The sequence below is a fragment of the Suricata suricatta genome, chromosome 17, assembly GCF_006229205.1.
Source record: "Suricata suricatta isolate VVHF042 chromosome 17, meerkat_22Aug2017_6uvM2_HiC, whole genome shotgun sequence".
NCBI classification, from domain to species: Eukaryota; Metazoa; Chordata; class Mammalia; order Carnivora; family Herpestidae; genus Suricata; species Suricata suricatta.
In genome coordinates this window covers 38,575,693-38,592,240 of record NC_043716.1, presented here as the reverse complement: position 1 = coordinate 38,592,240, position 16,548 = coordinate 38,575,693, and the positions used below count along the sequence as shown (strand labels likewise).

Below are 16,548 nucleotides of genomic sequence, written 5' to 3'. Positions count from 1 at the left end.
AGTACTTAATACCATGTGTTAGCCATTGCTTTTTTAAAATTTTTGACAGAAAGCATGAGCGAGGGAGGGACAGAGAGAGAGGGAGACAAAGAATCCCAAGCAGGCTTTACTCTGTAATGCAGAACCCAACATGAGACTCCAACTCACGAGCCTGTGAGATCACAATCTGAGCCAAGATCAAGAGTCGGACAGTTAACCCACTGAGCCACTCAGGTGCCTCAGCCATTGCTATTTATTATTACTACTGCTGCTGTTTGCCTTCACCATATGCTGTTGGGAGAGCCGGTTACCTTATCCATCTCCTGGCTCTCCCCTGTCATGTCAGATGGACTTCCTGACTGAGGAAGGTCTCTTGCCCAGATCTTGGGGGCGATGGTCTAGCGGACCCTCATCCCTGGTGCTCCCTGACAATGGGCTCTGGCTCAAATAATCAGTTACGTGGTCCTCTTTGGATTTAAAATGCTCTTGAAGATCTGCAAAGAAGCATCATTGGCCATTAAATAATCCTTTCGTAAAGTCCTATGACAGGAGAAATTTAAAAAAATACAGGTGACCCTCAAACAACACAGGTTTGACCTACATGGGCCCACTTCTATGCAGATTTTTGAAAGTAAATACAGCGCAGTACTCTAAATGTATTTTCTCTTCTTACGGTTTTATTAATAACATTTTCTTTTCTCTTGCTTGTTTTAGCGTAAGGATACAGTATATAATGCATACAATATACATGATATGTGTTAATTGACTATTTATGTTATCAGTAAGGCTTCTGGTTAAGAATAGGCTATTAGTGGCACCTGGATGGCTCAGTCGTTTGGGTGTCTGTCCGACTTTGGCTCAGGTCATGATCTCGCTGTTCCTGAGATCGAGCCCCGTGTCAGGCTCTGTGCTGATAGCTTGGAGCCTGGAGCCTGCTTCAGATTCTGTGCCTCTCTCTGTCCCTCCCCTGCTCACACTCTCTCTCAAAAATAAATAAAATTAAAAAAAGAATAGGCTATTGGGGGCACCTGGGTGGCCAAGTCGGTTAAACGTCCAACTTTGGCTCAGGTCATTATCTCATGGTTCATAGGTTCGGGCTTGGGGTCAGGCTCTGCGCTGACAGCTCAGAGCCTAGAGCCTCCTTTGGATTCTGTGTCTTCCTCTCTTTCTGTCCCTCCCCCACTCGCTCTCTGTCTCTCTCTCAAAAATAAGCAAAGATTAAAAAAATAATAGGCTACTAATAGTTAAGTTTTTGGGGAGTCAGAAGTTATACTTGGATTTTTCTGCAGCATGTGGTGGGGCGTTAGCATTCTTAATGCCCAAATTGCACAAGGGTCAATTATATATATAGACCTAAATATAGACCTAGCAGTTGCAGCCAATCCTGGGACATCACTTGGCTCACTGTATTAGCTATTGCTATGATTAAAAAAAAAAAATCATGCAAACCAAGTGGCTTCAAACTATAATAAAATATTTGTGGGACACCTGGATGGCTCAGTTGGGTGAGTGTCCGACTCTTGATCTCAGCTCGGGTCATCCCTGAGCCATGGGATCGAACCCCCCCCCCCAGAATGAAAATTTAAAATAACAGTAAGAAAACCCCACCACAGTCCTTACAGTTTCTGTGGGTCAGGACTCAGGGCAGCTCAGTAGGCGGTTCTGGCTTGGGGAGGGGTGGCTTGCACTGGGGTGTGAGGTGTCAGCAATGCTGCAGGCAGGCCTGAGGCGGTGTGGCTCATCCACAGGGCTGCCAGGTGGCTCTTTCCTCTGGGCTTCTCCACAGGTTGCTCAATGTCCTCAGGACACAATGGCCAGGATCACCCAGGGTGAGCAAGTCAAGACAGAGCACCAGAGAGAAGCTACTCTTTTTTTTATAAGCCTGCCATGATTGTCACTGTCCTAGACTCGCTCTTGCCACATTTTGTTTATTAGAAGCTAAGCGTTAAGTCTGACCCATATTCAAGAGAGGCACGAGGTTCTACCGTGTTAAAAGAATTTGCAGCCATATTTTATTTATTATTTTAGGGAGAGCATGTGAGCAGGAGAGGGGGGCAGAGAGGGGGAGAGAGAGAGAGAGAATGAGAATCTTAAGCAGTCTTCATGCTCAGCTCAGATCCTGACATGGGGTTCAACCCTGGGATCATGACCTGAGCTGTAATCAAGGGTCAGATGCTCAACCGACCAAGCCACCCAGGCGCCCCGCAGCCATATTTTAAACCCCACATATTTTAAACATGTGCTCTCCAGGCAACTCTTACTGCCAAGCAAACCTTCCCTCCCTTCCTCCTCTTCCCTGCGCCTCGTTTACTTACCACCCCACCCCCATTATTCTTAAGGCATCTCTGGGCCTTCACTGGACAACACACTCACGAAAACCTCAGAGCATGCCAGGGACAAGCATGCTTCCCACATGGGTACACACATTTCCCCAAGCGCCCTGACCTCACGTGTCCTCTCTGCCCTCACCAGGTACCCTGGCTCAACATTCATGGATCATGTGCTACGTTACCAGGACACACCAGGTGTCAAAATGATTGTGGTGCTTGGAGAGGTGAGTTTTAGGTTTTTTTTAAAGAGAGAGATCGCGATCCAGGGAGAGGGGCAGAGGGAAAGAGAATCCTAAGCACGCTCCGGGCTCAGCCTGGAGCCCAATATGGAGCTCAATCCCATGACCCTGGGATCATGACCTTAGCCACCCAGCTGCCCGTTTTTTTTTTCTTTTAATGTTTATTTATTTAAAACTTTGTTTTAATGTTTTTTATTTATTTTTTGAGAGACAGAGGCAGCACGAGCAGGGGAGGGTCAGAGAGACAGAGACACAGAATCCGAAGCAGGCTCCAGGCTCTGAGCTAGCTTTTAGCACAGAGCCCGATGCGGAGCTCGAACCCACGAACCGTGAGATCATGACCTGAGCCGAAGCCAGACGCTTAACTGACTGAGCCTCCCAGGCGCCCAAACGTTTATTTATTTTTGAGAGAGGGAGCACATGCACATGCACGGGAGGGACAGAGAGAGAGAGAGGGAGAGAGAGAGAGAGAGAGAGAGAGAGAGAGAGAGAGAGAGAGAGAGAGAGAGAGAGAGAGAGAGAGAGGATCTGAAGCAGGTTCCGTGCTGTGAGCACAGCCCAACAGGGGGCCTGAACTCATGACTGTGAGATCACCACCTACGCTGAAACCAAGAGTCAAATGCTTAACTGACCCAGGTGGCCTGGTTATATATAACTTAAAGTGACAGTCCCTGGTAATCCTGCTCCCAGCCTACACTCTGGGCCGTAGAGGTTGTCACTGTTAACCTCGCTGTCTTTTTTCCTGAAAAAGTTCTTGCCACTAGGTGTCACAAGACATTTTAGTGCCAATAGTGTATTTTTTTTTATGTTTATTTGAGAGAGAGAGAGAGATGGAGCACCAGGGGGTGAGGGGCAGAGAGAGGGAGACATAGAATCAGAAGCAGGCTCTAGGCTCTAAGCTGTTGGCACAGAGCCTGACATGGGGCTCGAACCCGCAAACTGTGAGATCATGACCTGAACCACCTGAATTGGATGCTTAACCAACTGAACCACCCAGGTGCCCCAGAAGAGCGTGTTTTTAGTTTGGGAGAGTCCCAGAACCCCTGTCCTTGCCTGTACCTCGGAGCAGGTCAGATCCAGTCTGATCAGATCCTGATTAGATCAAGGGCTTTAGCCGGTACCCACTGCTCTTTTACAATTCTTCCTTGCACCCCATCTCAATTTACCAGGCTATTTTTTTTAATTTTTATTTTTTAACATTTATTTATTTTTGAGAGAGACACAGAACGTGAACAGGACATGGTCAGAGAGAGGGAGACACAGAATCAGAAGCAGGCTCCAGGCTCAGTTGTCAGCACAGAGCCTGATGCGGGGCTCGAACCCACAAACTGTGAGATCATGACCTGAGCCGAAGTCGGCCACTTAACCGACTGAGCCACCCAGGCGCCCCTCACTTTTCCAGGCTATTACTTGACCAAAGCCAGTGTCTATTCATTTTCTAGCCAAGTTGTCAGTCAGGACTCCTGGGGCCTCTGAGCCCTGTCTGATTAGGGACAGATTTTCCTACTGTGGTGCTGCCCACGGCAACTCTGGCTGGGTTCCACTAACTTCTGGGCTCTTTCTTGTTCCTTGGCAGATCGGGGGCACTGAGGAATATAAGATCTGCCGAGGCATCAAGGAGGGCCGCATCACCAAGCCCGTGGTCTGCTGGTGCATTGGGACCTGTGCCACCATGTTCTCCTCTGAGGTACGGCTGGGACAGGTCGCTCCTGGACAAGAGAGCCGAAGGGGGCATTCGAGGTGAACCATGTGGTCCTCTCATAAAGCAGCTGGTTCTTCTGATGAACATAATACTCGCTTGGTTACCGCAAGGTCTGGTCAGGGTCCTGCTCTCTAGGAGGTTAAATCCAGTCGGGGAAGGCGGCCAGGACAAGCCTTTGGGTCCCCGCTTGGCGTAGGGCACACTTCTGTCTGGAGGAGGCGAGATGGCTTCCCAGGGAAGGTCACACTTGCACTGAGAAGGAGTTTGCTAAGCAAAAGGGACGCGGAGGAAAGAGAGCTTGCACCCAAGATGCATTGCTGGGGCAGGGCGTGGGGAGAGGCTGGAGAGGAAAGCCGCGTTGATTCTGGATGGTTCTGGACATGTTAACTTGAGGCTGCACATAAAAGTGCCCAGAGGCATACAGTGAGTGCAGCTCATCACCGGCGTCCGGTATAAGCTCTCCCTGGTCGCCTGGCTCCTGTTGAGAGTGGCGAGCCAGGCCGCAGACCCAGTACTCCAGCTCCCAGGTCCCTCTGTCTTGCATATGGCCCATTCAGTGGTGACAAAACCGAGGAGACCAACACTTGTCACTGATCATTGATCAGAGCGGGGCAGGCTCTGAGTGAGGCCGTATGTGCCGGGTGCAGATGAAGGTAACAGTTGGCCAGAAGGCTTCCTGCAATGGTGATAATCCTGACACCGAAGCCCTCCACCCTTCCTACCAGTAAGCCCGCCACCCTGCTCTTTCTCCCTGGAATGCCTGCCTTCCCCTGAGATTCCACACCCTCGTCACAGTGGCAATGTTTGTGCAGTTGCAAAATGCACCCCTCCTTCAAACCAGCAGTTCTGTTCCTGCAGATTTACTGTAGGGCTCTGCGTGCAAAAATATTGCAGTGTGCATGCAAGGACACTCAGCATGTTGTAATGGCAGGATGGTGCTGGCCGGGAGAGGGTATTGCTTCGCCACGCAGCCGTCTGATAGAAAACCAAGTGGGCAGGAGAAGGATGAGGTAGATCTTGATATGTTGATATAGAAAGAGTACGTTGCAGCAAATTACAGAAAGAGCAGAGTGCAGCAAATGCTTATAATATGATTTTGTTAAGCATTAATGGTGCGAGTATTTTTTTTCCCCAAGTAAATAAGAGGAAATGGGCAGGTCATGGAATCATGCCCATCCTTCAGACATGACCCCTACTCTGACAGGCTAGAATCAGCTCTCGGTGGATCTGGGTGACTAGGGCAGGTCATTTGGCCTCTCTGTGCCTCAGTTTCTTGCTGTAAAATGGGCTGATTCTGGATTGTTGTGTGGCTCACGTAAGAAAGTAATTGAAAAGGTCTGGCAGATAGAGGTCTTAGCAGATGCTCGTGTCCATCTTAATTCACCTGTTCCATGAAGCTCTTCCTGATTCTTCTTGACTGTTCTCCTTTCTGCCTCAGCAGCCAAAAATAATTCCTCTCTCCCCTGCCTTGTTTCTCTTAACCAGCTCTACATTACCAGCCCTCCACCTCCCTACCCCTACTATGCTAAGGACACCCCCAAAAGGGCAAGGACCTCCCTCTTCTGTTTCTGGTTGGACAACCCTCATCACCCCAGGAATAGGACAGGCCCTCAAGGTGTTTTATTTTTGTCTTTCAATTAAAATTTTAAAAATTTATTTATTTGCCTTAAGAGACAGAGAGTGCAAGTACAAGCTGGGGGAGCAGAGAGAGAACTCCAAGCAGGCTCTGCACTGGCAGTGCAGGGCTTGATGCGGGGCTAGAACTCAGAGATCATGACGTGAGCTGAAACCAAGATTTGGATGCTTAACAGACTGAGCCACCTGGGCTCCTCCACCATGTGACTTTTTAAAAAAAAGAGACTAGGAATTTGTATCTTTCCATGAGACTTTTTTTGTCTTATTGGACCTATTTTATACAAAGTACGCACAGGACAATCAGAGCCTGTCTGTGAGAATCAGCTCCGCCTCAGGTTGCCCATGTGTCCCTTCACTGCCCACAGTGGTATACAACTGCCTGCCATTCTCCATCCTCCTCCCCGCAACCCCTGCCATGGGGGGAGGGGGAGCTGAGTGGTGCTGCTGCACTTGGTCCACCAGGCTGTGTGTTCCGGCTCTGATACACACCAGCTGTGTGACCCTCAGTAAGTTCCTGAACTTCTCCGTGCCTCAGTTTCCTCTTCTGTAAATTGAGAGTCATTTTGCATCCCTATTGAGTGAGCCTGTGTGAGGCTTGAATGAAGTGATTCGTTGTAGGGTGTTTAGCAGGGTCCGGCCTGTAATTGGTACTGACAGGGGAGCCTTCGTGCCCTCCCTCCAGAGGGATTCACCAGCGGGTAACACCGCTCCCCACTGCCTTCCAGGTCCAGTTTGGCCACGCCGGAGCTTGTGCCAACCAGGCTTCAGAGACCGCAGTAGCCAAGAACCAGGCTTTGAAGGAGGCAGGGGTGTTTGTGCCCCCAAGCTTCGATGAACTCGGAGAAATCATCCAGTGAGTGGACCGTGGGGAGGACGCCAGTCTCCCGTTCCCTTTCCAGATCCCCTCTCCCCCTCCCTGCTGAGGATAGCAGCTGCCGTGTCACAGAGGTGCCACAGAGCGTTCAGCGTCCTGGAGTGTTAGGTTAGAGGTGTTAGGCGTGGAGTGTAACCGTGCAGATGGTCTGAAACCTTTACCTGCTTCGGTTTTTATTTTATTTTGTTTTGTTTGTAGACACAGCAGTTCCAGGCCATCCAGACTGCTATTAAAACATATTCGCTTTCTGAGCCTACCTACTTGACTGTCCCTTAAAAAAAGAGATGAGCATAGGAAACATTTAGAAGGTGGCACCCCTAATCGGTTGATAAACAGTCATTGACTAACCCGTCGTGTCTTCCCATTCCTCCCCTCTGTCCTTTCTTGGCCTCCAGATTCAGCTTTCGATAAAGCCCTATGGGGTTGGGTAAGGGGATGGGGGGAAGTCTTGGCCAGAACCTGTTTCCATTTAGTCTGCAGGAATCCACCTGCTGTAGGGCATTGTCGGGAGGGGCTGCAGAGCTGGGAAACCTGGAGTTTTGGGGTTAGATGGAGGAGCGTTCCTGGGATGGCTTGGAGAGCCCAGGAGCATAAAGTGCACATGGATGTCTTCCCTCTCCTCTCCTCCCCTTCCCCTGACTCTCAGGTCTGTGTACGAAGATCTTGTGGCCAAAGGAGTCATCGTACCTGCTCAGGAGGTGCCGCCCCCAACGGTGCCAATGGACTACTCCTGGGCCAGGGTAGGTGACGCGGAAAGCGTGGGCGAGGCAGACTGGGGGTTCAGGGGGTGGGTTTCCAGTTGATGTGGCTGCAGTCCCTGAAAACCAGGCCCCACCCTGCTAGCTGGGACAACCCTGTAATCACTGCTCTGGCCTCCAAACCATACTCGCGAGGGCAGCTTTGCTCCACGAGCATAAATTGGGAAAAAAACCCTGCAACGATTATTTCTTGACTCCATCCCCTCCTTGTGTGCTGGAGCTCGTGAGCTGGCCCCTTCCGACCAACAGGCAACACAGATGCAGGGCCCAAGAGGGCAAAGGGCAGCACGTGGGTCCCACAGGCGTGTGGCCCAGCCTGGAAACGAGAGCTGAGGACAGGACACCGCCTCCTAGAGTTGTTTGCACTTGCTGAGGGGCTTCGGGGTGAAGTAGAGCGTCCACCCTGCCTGCTTGTCTAAGTGTTTGAAGTACACAAAAACTCTCTGAGGCCAATTTTTATTTATTATTTATTTATTTTCAATGTCTTACTTATTTTTAAGAGAGAGAGAGCATTAGCAGGAGCGGGAGGGACAGAGGGGAACAGAAGATCAGATCTGCACTGCCGGCAGCAAGTTCGATGCAGGGCTTGAACTCACAAACTGTGAGATCGTGACCTGAGCCAATGTTGGACGCCCAACCAGCTGAGCCACCCAGCTGTCCCTGAAATCAATCTTTAAAATACCACTACAAAAATGAGTAGAAAATGGCCTTTCAATGTGAAAAAATGCACAGTCGCACTCATTATAAAAAGGGGCCAAATTAAAAGCTATGATACCAATTTTCCCCTTTGGGGTCAACGAAGAAAACAATTCCTTGATACTATGTTGTGTCTATATGGATATGAGGAAACTTGTGCATTTGTTCCTTGGGGGTGGGTGTGGAACTTGGCACCACCCTTTCTGAAAGGCCATTGGGTGGTATCAGATTTCAGAGTGGTGGCACCCAGGGTGCCTGGATGTCTCCATTGGTGGAGCATGCACGACTTTTGATCTGATAGTTGGGAGTTCTAGCCCCAGGTTGGGTGTAGAGGTTACTACAAAAAATAATAATAATAATAATAATAATAATAATAAAAAGTGCTCACACCCGATGGCTCAATTCCATATCTAGAAAGCTATTTCAGGGAAATGCTCACACATTCACAGAAATGTGTTGAAGATTTTTCCACTTGATTAATAGTTATCAGTGGAAGAACGGCTAACTTGTGGTTTTGCCGTAGGATTCGTTATCATACAGCAGTTAAAAGGAATGAACCAGATCTATGTATGTGCCGACATTTATGGAGCTCACATTTATTGAGTAAATGGCGTATTACAGGGTATTGTGAGGCAGTATATCATGATTATGAAAAACCTTTGTACACAAAATGCTTTATGTATTCTCCATGTATCTACATATATAGATAAAAGTAGAGAAAGAACGGCCAGACAGATGTCCATTAAACTGACAAACACTAAGGCAGAACAGCATTTTATAATGAAAATTGATCGGGAATCATTGGAAAAACGGGCTTATGCAGAGTTGGCAATGATGCCTCTATTGTACCCCAACTCTGGAAGCTGGAAGTTCAGCTCAGTCCTTCCCTTGGATGTGGGACAACTTGAGGGGATCCCCTATTTCCACAGCTGCCTGCTTCTTACATTTTGGTGGGGGCTTGGCAGCTAAAGTGGAATGCTAGAAAAATTTCCATTTAGATTTATTCTTGGATTTTTAAAAAATTTTTTAAACATTTTTATTTATTATTAAGAGACCGAGAGAGACAGAGCATGAGCATGGAAGGGGCAGCGAGAGGGGGAGACACAGAATCTGAAGGAAGCTTCAGGCTTTGAGCTGTTAGCACAAAATCTGATGCTGGGCTCGACCCACAAGCCCATGAGATCATGCATGACCTGAGCGATGTCGGATGTTTAACCGATGGAGCCACCCAGGTGCCCCTTATTCTAGGATTTCTAAGCCAGGTGAACTTGGGTTGGTTTCTGATGAGACATCTTTGTGAGGTGAAAACGATCCTGTGGGTAGAAATTGCGCATGGCGCTCCCGTTTTCTACAAGTGAAATGATACAACGAAAGGTTTTTTTGGTGCTTCTTTCTTGGGAGGAGTTTGAGTGTTGGTACCTGAAACATTTTGGTTCTGGCAGTGCAGACAATGAGGCGGTCCTGGCAAAATCTCTATGGTCATATCCTGCTGCTTCTCCCTGCCCCCATCTTTGCTCAGGAGCTGGGCTTGATCCGCAAACCTGCCTCATTCATGACCAGCATCTGTGACGAGCGAGGACAGGAGCTCATCTACGCCGGCATGCCCATCACCGAGGTCTTCAAGGAAGAGATGGGCATTGGTGGGGTCCTCGGCCTCCTCTGGTTCCAGAGAAGGTGAGGCATGGAGGTCAGAAGATGGCTGGACCCTGCCATCTGTGACTCAATGTTAAGGATTTTCCCCTGACACAGGAGGGGGTAGGGGTGGGTAGCCTTGGGGAATATATCCAGGACTAATCTTATGGCCACAGATCAGTTGCAAGGCCAGAAGAGATACTGGCTGTTCTAGGTCTTCCAAGGACAGAAAGGCCAGTCTCAACTAAGTAGAAAGTGAAGACCTCATCAGGGATCTTGGTCAGCCCATCCTTGAGACTCTTAAAGAAATGAATGTGGGACTCTTGAGAGAAAGGTCTGGATGGGTCTGGTAGCTCAGAGTGCAGGCCTGGTAGAGTTGCTAAACAGGCATGAAGTACCTTGTCTTAGGTTCTCCCTCTTATCAGCTTGAGTGTTAGAAAAAAATTGGTTTCTCTGCAGCTCTCAAACATAGCCCTCCCCCGGGACTGACAGCTCGGCAAGGGGGCCAGTGAGAACCTGAGTCACAGAGCCCTGGCTTAGGGTGGCACTGGGCAGAAGGCCAGGTCAATGTCTTGGTTTGTGTTGTGCCCTCAGCTGTAGAGATGGATCTTGGCCCTGTTTTGGCAGAAACAGTGTTCACAGCATTGTAACACCTCTGCAGATTTCCCCATCTGTTCTTGCATCCCCGTGTCTCCAGACTTTGTTCTTCTTTTTTTAATTTATTTTTATTTTTTTTAAGTGTTTATTCATTTTTGTGAGAGAGAGAGAGAGCACAGGCGCACAAGCATGAGTCAGGGAGGGACAGAGTCAGAGGGAGGCACAGAAATTGAAGTGGGCTCCAGGCTCTGAGCTGTCAGCACAGAGTCCCGACATGGGGCACGGACCCACAAATCGTGAGATATGACCTGAGCTGAAGTCAGGCACTTACCTGACTGAGCCACCCAGGCGCCCTCAGACTTTGTTCCTAATCATCAGTTGAGAGGTTGAGCACTGCGGGAGACCTGAGGCTTTCCTACGTGGGGAAAGGGACAGGAATCTCACTTCTCCGTCTGGCATAGAGAAGGAAGCCACAAGTACAGGTTAAATTCTAGTGCAGTGACTCATGCCGAAAGCCATTGTCAAAAGAAGAGATTGTCAAACCCTTGTGGCTGACTCTGAATTAAAAGCAGTATTTGCTATCAGCAAGTTAGGAGCTGCTCAAGAATCGGAAGTTTTGCCTTGAGAGTTGCTTGATACAGTCGTAGATATGGGAAGTTGCTGCCCTTCTTGAATGTGAGCGATGTGTTTCAGGAGGCGGAAGCAAGGAGGAGCTTGGCTCTGCGAGTCACCTCTGTTCTGACCCTCCTCTTGGTGCCCCTTTCCTCCCCCTCTAGGTTGCCCAAGTATTCCTGCCAGTTCATTGAGATGTGCCTGATGGTGACAGCGGATCATGGGCCAGCCGTGTCCGGAGCTCACAACACCATCATCTGTGCTCGGGCTGGAAAGGACCTGGTTTCCAGCCTCACCTCAGGGCTGCTCACTATCGTGAGTACTGGCCTCCTGGGAGGTGAGATCCGCAGGGGACACACGGTTTTAGCGACACGCCCTTGGCTGTCACAGGGTCCTACAAGGAGCCTCAGCGTGTAAAACCCCGTGCCAGGGCAGTTCAGGGCATGCCGGATTGGTCTGCAAAGCCAGGGGAGTCTCTTCCAGCTCAGAGCACATGGGCTTGCTTGTCCTGCAGGGGGACCGGTTTGGGGGTGCCCTGGATGCAGCTGCCAAGATGTTCAGCAAAGCCTTTGACAGCGGCATTATCCCCATGGAGTTTGTGAACAAGATGAAGAAGGAAGGAAAGCTGATTATGGGCATTGGTCACCGAGTGAAATCGGTAAGTCGTGGCTCTCCCTAAGGACTGACCTGCAGGTGGAGGCGTTGTTTTGTTGGGAACACCCAGGCTCTTGACTCCTAAAGTGCAAAGCTTTGGCTGTGTTGATAGATGTCAAAGATCATGCAGATCTTTTTCCATTATGATACAGAACGCCCTTAAACAGCTTTCCATGAGAACCAGGGGTAGCGATCAGTTCTGAGGGATATTCCATCCAGGCTCTGCAGCCACAGTCATCTCCTCCCTGAGCAAGGAGACACGCTGGGCCAGTACGGACTCCAGAAAGGAAGGAACCCAAAAGCCTGAGTGTGGCGGTACAGGTCTGACTCTGTGTCTGAAAGAGGCCATGGACTGGAGCAGTGCTATCTGCTTGGAGCTGGGCAGGGGGCTGAGGTCACTTTGTTATTGGGAGTCGGCTGACACCTGAACCACTTCCCCGCCCCACGGCCAATGATGGTTTAGTGTGGGTCTCTTAACAGAAAAGGTCCAGAGCTTTTCTTGAGATTTCAGGGGTGCTCCGCTGCCCCATGCCAGCAAGTGCTTGCCAGTCTAAGAACTCAGAACTCTGTAGAACTTTGTTAGAGCCGGAGGAGGCCAAGGCTGCTGAACTCATGGGCGGCATGGTTCGTAGCTAGAACCTAAGACTTTGGGTTGGAGAGGAGGTGAGCCCCGGTCCCCTGCTGCTTAAACTGAGTCCTGTTGTGGAACTCAGTTAACATCTCCAGGTCTCGGTTCCTTGTTTGTAACCTCAAAGAAAGAACCTACCAAGGTTGTTTTGAGACTCAAGTGAGATGCAAGAGGACTTTAGAAACCATAAGCCCCACAGCAGGGTCCTAACCTGTGCCGCATGGAATCAGGACACACGAATCAGTTCTCTGAAACTCACCTTCTGGATAAAATACAAACACTTGTGTCCATCTGTGGCAGGAGCACCAACATGTCTTTTTTTTCAAGTTTATTTCTTTATTTTGAGAGAGTGGAGGGGGGAGAGAAGAGGCAGAGAGAGAGAAAGAAAATCCAAAGCAGCTTCTGCACTGTCAGTGCTGAACCCAGTGTGGGGCTTGAACTCCCGATCCGTGAGATCATGAATTGAGCCTAAACCAAGAGTGAGACCTTGACTGACTGAGCCACCCAGGCGCCCCCAACAGGTCTCTTAATGGTGGTGTCAGGGTGAGTTCCTCTGTAACTTTGGGTCACTTTCTAGATAAACAACCCAGACATGCGAGTGCAGATCCTCAAAGATTATGTCAAACAGCACTTCCCTGCCACTCCCCTGCTTGACTATGCGCTGGAAGTCGAGAAGATTACCACCTCGAAGGTAAAAGAGAAAATATCCGTAGTTCCCCAATCATAGCTGTGGGTGAATTTCTTGGGGGACACAAGAGGCAGCCTACCTTTTGATTGTGCAGCCAAAATCAAACCTGGTGTTCCGGGAAACTTTATTTCTGTTGTACTGCTAAGTTCAACAGAGACATACTAAGTGTCAGCTAGGGGTTGAGTCCTTTGCTAGACACTGGAAATTGAACTGTTTCTTTCCTAATCAGCTGGGATGATTTGGTGGGAGATTTTTAAACTGTGGTCAGAATTTATAGTTCTATTATCAGTAGTAATTGTGGAGAATTACAAAGAAAAAATGAGAAATGATAAGTGCTTTGCATGTTTTACCTTCCCAGAAACCAAATCTTATCCTGAACGTAGACGGTTTCATTGGAGTTGCATTTGTAGACATGCTTAGAAACTGTGGGTCCTTTACTCGGTGAGCTCTTTGGCCATTTTCTTCATCTTTTTTTTTTTAAGTTTGTTTATTTTCGGGGAAAGAAAGAATGAGCGTGTGTGGGACAGGGGCAGAGAGAGAGAGAGCAAGCCCCAAGCAGAGCCTGACGTGGGGCTCGAACTCACGAACTGTGAGATCATGACATGAGCTGAAGTGGGACATTTAACTGACTGAGCCACCCAGGTGCCCCCTCCCCTGTTTTCTTCTTTTTTACATTTACTGATGCTTGCTATTTCCTTCCAGTTCTAAAAGCAATACTTATTACACAGGATTCATAAAATATGCCGAGGTATAAAGAAGAAAACAAAACTTGTCCCTACTCCTACCACCCAAGGCATCCTTGTTGTACTTTGATGCCAAAGAGATCTTTTTGTTCCCGGGCAGAAGTTGTAGTGTCTGTGGGGAAGTGGGGGGTCATGTGAGCCATTTAAAAAGCACAGGTTGACTATGTGTTGCAGGGAGGAGGCTGATGAATATATTGACATTGGAGCCCTCAATGGCATCTTTGTGCTGGGAAGGAGTATGGGCTTCATTGGTGAGTTGGTGGTTGTTGCTGTTAAGAAGAATCTGGTTTGGCTTGGTTCCCCTCTCCCCCAACCCCCAATGGTTTGGCTGTAGCACCTATATGGCGAGTTTCTACAGGAAAGCTCTCACATGATTTTCATCATTGTTCCTAATCCTTCCTTTCTTACTTTAACTTCCCCCTTTTTCTTTGCTCCTTGGTTCCTTTGTTGTTGGAAAGGACTGATTGCTAGTCCAGGAAAACAGAATGAAATCCAAGTTAGTTGCCTTTTCGCCAGGCCGGCATCCGCCTGTGCAGTGGGTCTGGGTTTACTTCCTCATTTCTTTTTGTATCAGATTTTCCATCCTCATCTTTTTCCCCTCGCCAGACTTTTAGCAGACTCCCCGACTCTTAACAGAAAGATACCTTTGCCCCATTTCAGGACACTATCTCGATCAGAAGAGGCTGAAGCAGGGACTGTATCGTCACCCTTGGGATGATATTTCATATGTTCTTCCGGAACACATGAGCATGTAACTGAGCCAGGAACCGTACTGCAGTGAAGACACGAGCTTGACCCCTGGGAAGTAGTGTGCGCACAGCTGGCGCCGGAGCTTGCTAGAAAACGGGCCTGGAATGTAAACAGCCGCTGGTGCACCAGCACTGAAGACACCCACAGGCTAATACTGTTCATTCCACACAAGGAAGCTCAGTACTTTTTTTTTTTCATAAGCATAGAAGTAAAAACCAAGCCAATACTTGTGTCATTTGCTCTGCTACCTGCTGTATTTATTATATGGAAGCATCTCAGCACTCTAAGGATCGTATTCCTCACTGTATGGTGTTATGACGTTGCTTTCTTTTTTCCTTTAGTTAGGATTTTTTTTCCCCTTGGAGGAAGGGGATGAAACTTTTAAGACTTCAAGGTACTATCAATTTAAAGCATCCCTAATGCTTGGTTTTCCACTTTCCTTTCCTCCTCATATAACCTGAAGAGCATTGTGTTAATCTGATTTTTCAAGACCTTGTATGTTCTGTGTTAAGGGTTTGTTTGGTATCTCACTGAAATGTTCTATGTTGCAGACCAAACTCTTATTTCAGGGGGATAGGACCATTGCATCCCTAGCCATTGTCGCAAAATACATGGAGTAGTAATTTAAAATGTAAAGTTGTAACATACATATGTTTAAAATGGAAACGCAAAGCAAAAAGCTGTGAAATGTCTCGTGTTTTATGTTCTCTGTATTTATGCAACTGATTTATCAGTCTGTTACTGAAGTGTGGGTTCAAGGACTCATCTCCAGCCAGTTTGCATCTCTAAGCCAGCAAGATTCTGGCAGCCGCCACGTCAGTCTCTTCTCTGTATTATCCATTTGGTTTCAATAAACAATATAGTAACAAGACATTACTGTCTCATGTCATCCATATCCTTTCCTCTGTATTCCTCTGAACAGTGCTTTCTAATAGTTCACTACATGTCGTTCAGTTTTTATTTTATTTTTTAATTTTTTGTTTATTTTTGAGACAGAGAGACAGAGCACAAGTGGGGGAGGGGCAGAGAGAGAGGGAGACACAGAATCTGAAACAGGCTCCAGGCTCTGAGCAGTCAGGACAGAACCGATATGGGGTTCCAACCCACGAACTGTGAGATCATGACCTGAGCCGAAGTCGGACGCTCAACCGACTGAGCCACCCAGGCGCCCCTACATGTCGTTTTAAAAATGTTAATCCATCTCTTCTCTCTCACACACACACACACACACACACACACACACACACACACACAGAACTAATGAAAACACTAGCTTAAACCTTCCCTCGCAAGGGGGCCCCTGGTTGGCTTAGTAGGAGGAGCATACACCTCGTATCTCAGGTTCCTGAGTTCAAGCCCCATGATGGGTGTAGAGACTACTAAAAAAATAAACTTCTTTAAAATGTTGCGGGGAGGGGGAAGCAAAAAAACCCCTATCTTCTCCCCTGAATCTGTACCTCTCCTATTCTCAGTGAATAGGAACTACAGCTCTACCCAAATGCTCAAAAGCTCAAGTCCTTTCTTCCACTTCTCTGGTTGTCACATCTTATGTGGATTCATCTTTCCATTATCCCTCTGATGTATCTGTATGCTAACTAATGCCCCTACTTCCACTTTTTCATTATTTCTCCAGCCCCCAGTGATATTTTAAAACATGCATCTAAGTGAGCCACTCCTTGCTTAAAGCTCCGAAGTGACTTCTATTCATCTTTTAAACAAGTGTGTTTGGAACTGACTATGGACCAAACATTACGTGAAACACAGCATCTCTAAGCGCTCTCCTAACATACTATCCCAGTTGTAGAAGATAAGTTGGTTCAGAAATACTAAGCAACTTGCTCGCCCTCGTCCACTTAGCTGGGTCTCGGTCTCGTCTACTTTTTTAATGTTTACTCCAAAACCATTTTAAATCTTTAAGAATCCACTGTCGCCACCCGAGACACTAACAGTGGGTGATGGTCCTGGGTGGCTTTTGTCCTATAAAGTGACCACGAAGACCGTGCCGCTCTGACGGGAAGGAGACCCGAAACA

General features: G+C 48.2%; 1 protein-coding gene across 3 annotated transcripts in view; it reads left to right on the top strand.

Annotated features, from left to right (window-relative positions):
* ACLY (ATP citrate lyase) overlaps window positions 1–15,390 on the top strand; it is a 42,651-nt gene extending 27,261 nt beyond the window's left edge. For all 3 annotated transcript variants that reach the window (XM_029926983.1, XM_029926981.1, XM_029926982.1), the window contains 11 exons: window positions 2,452–2,533; window positions 4,125–4,235; window positions 6,611–6,738; window positions 7,406–7,499; window positions 9,733–9,887; window positions 11,219–11,369; window positions 11,569–11,712; window positions 12,914–13,027; window positions 13,383–13,465; window positions 13,942–14,018; window positions 14,428–15,390. In XM_029926983.1, the coding sequence (XP_029782843.1) occupies window positions 2,452–2,533; window positions 4,125–4,235; window positions 6,611–6,738; window positions 7,406–7,499; window positions 9,733–9,887; window positions 11,219–11,369; window positions 11,569–11,712; window positions 12,914–13,027; window positions 13,383–13,465; window positions 13,942–14,018; window positions 14,428–14,522 (1,234 nt within the window). In that variant the 3' untranslated portion in view covers window positions 14,523–15,390. The remainder of the gene's footprint in view (window positions 1–2,451; window positions 2,534–4,124; window positions 4,236–6,610; window positions 6,739–7,405; window positions 7,500–9,732; window positions 9,888–11,218; window positions 11,370–11,568; window positions 11,713–12,913; window positions 13,028–13,382; window positions 13,466–13,941; window positions 14,019–14,427) is intronic.
* The last annotated feature ends 1,158 nt before the right edge of the window (window positions 15,391–16,548 follow it).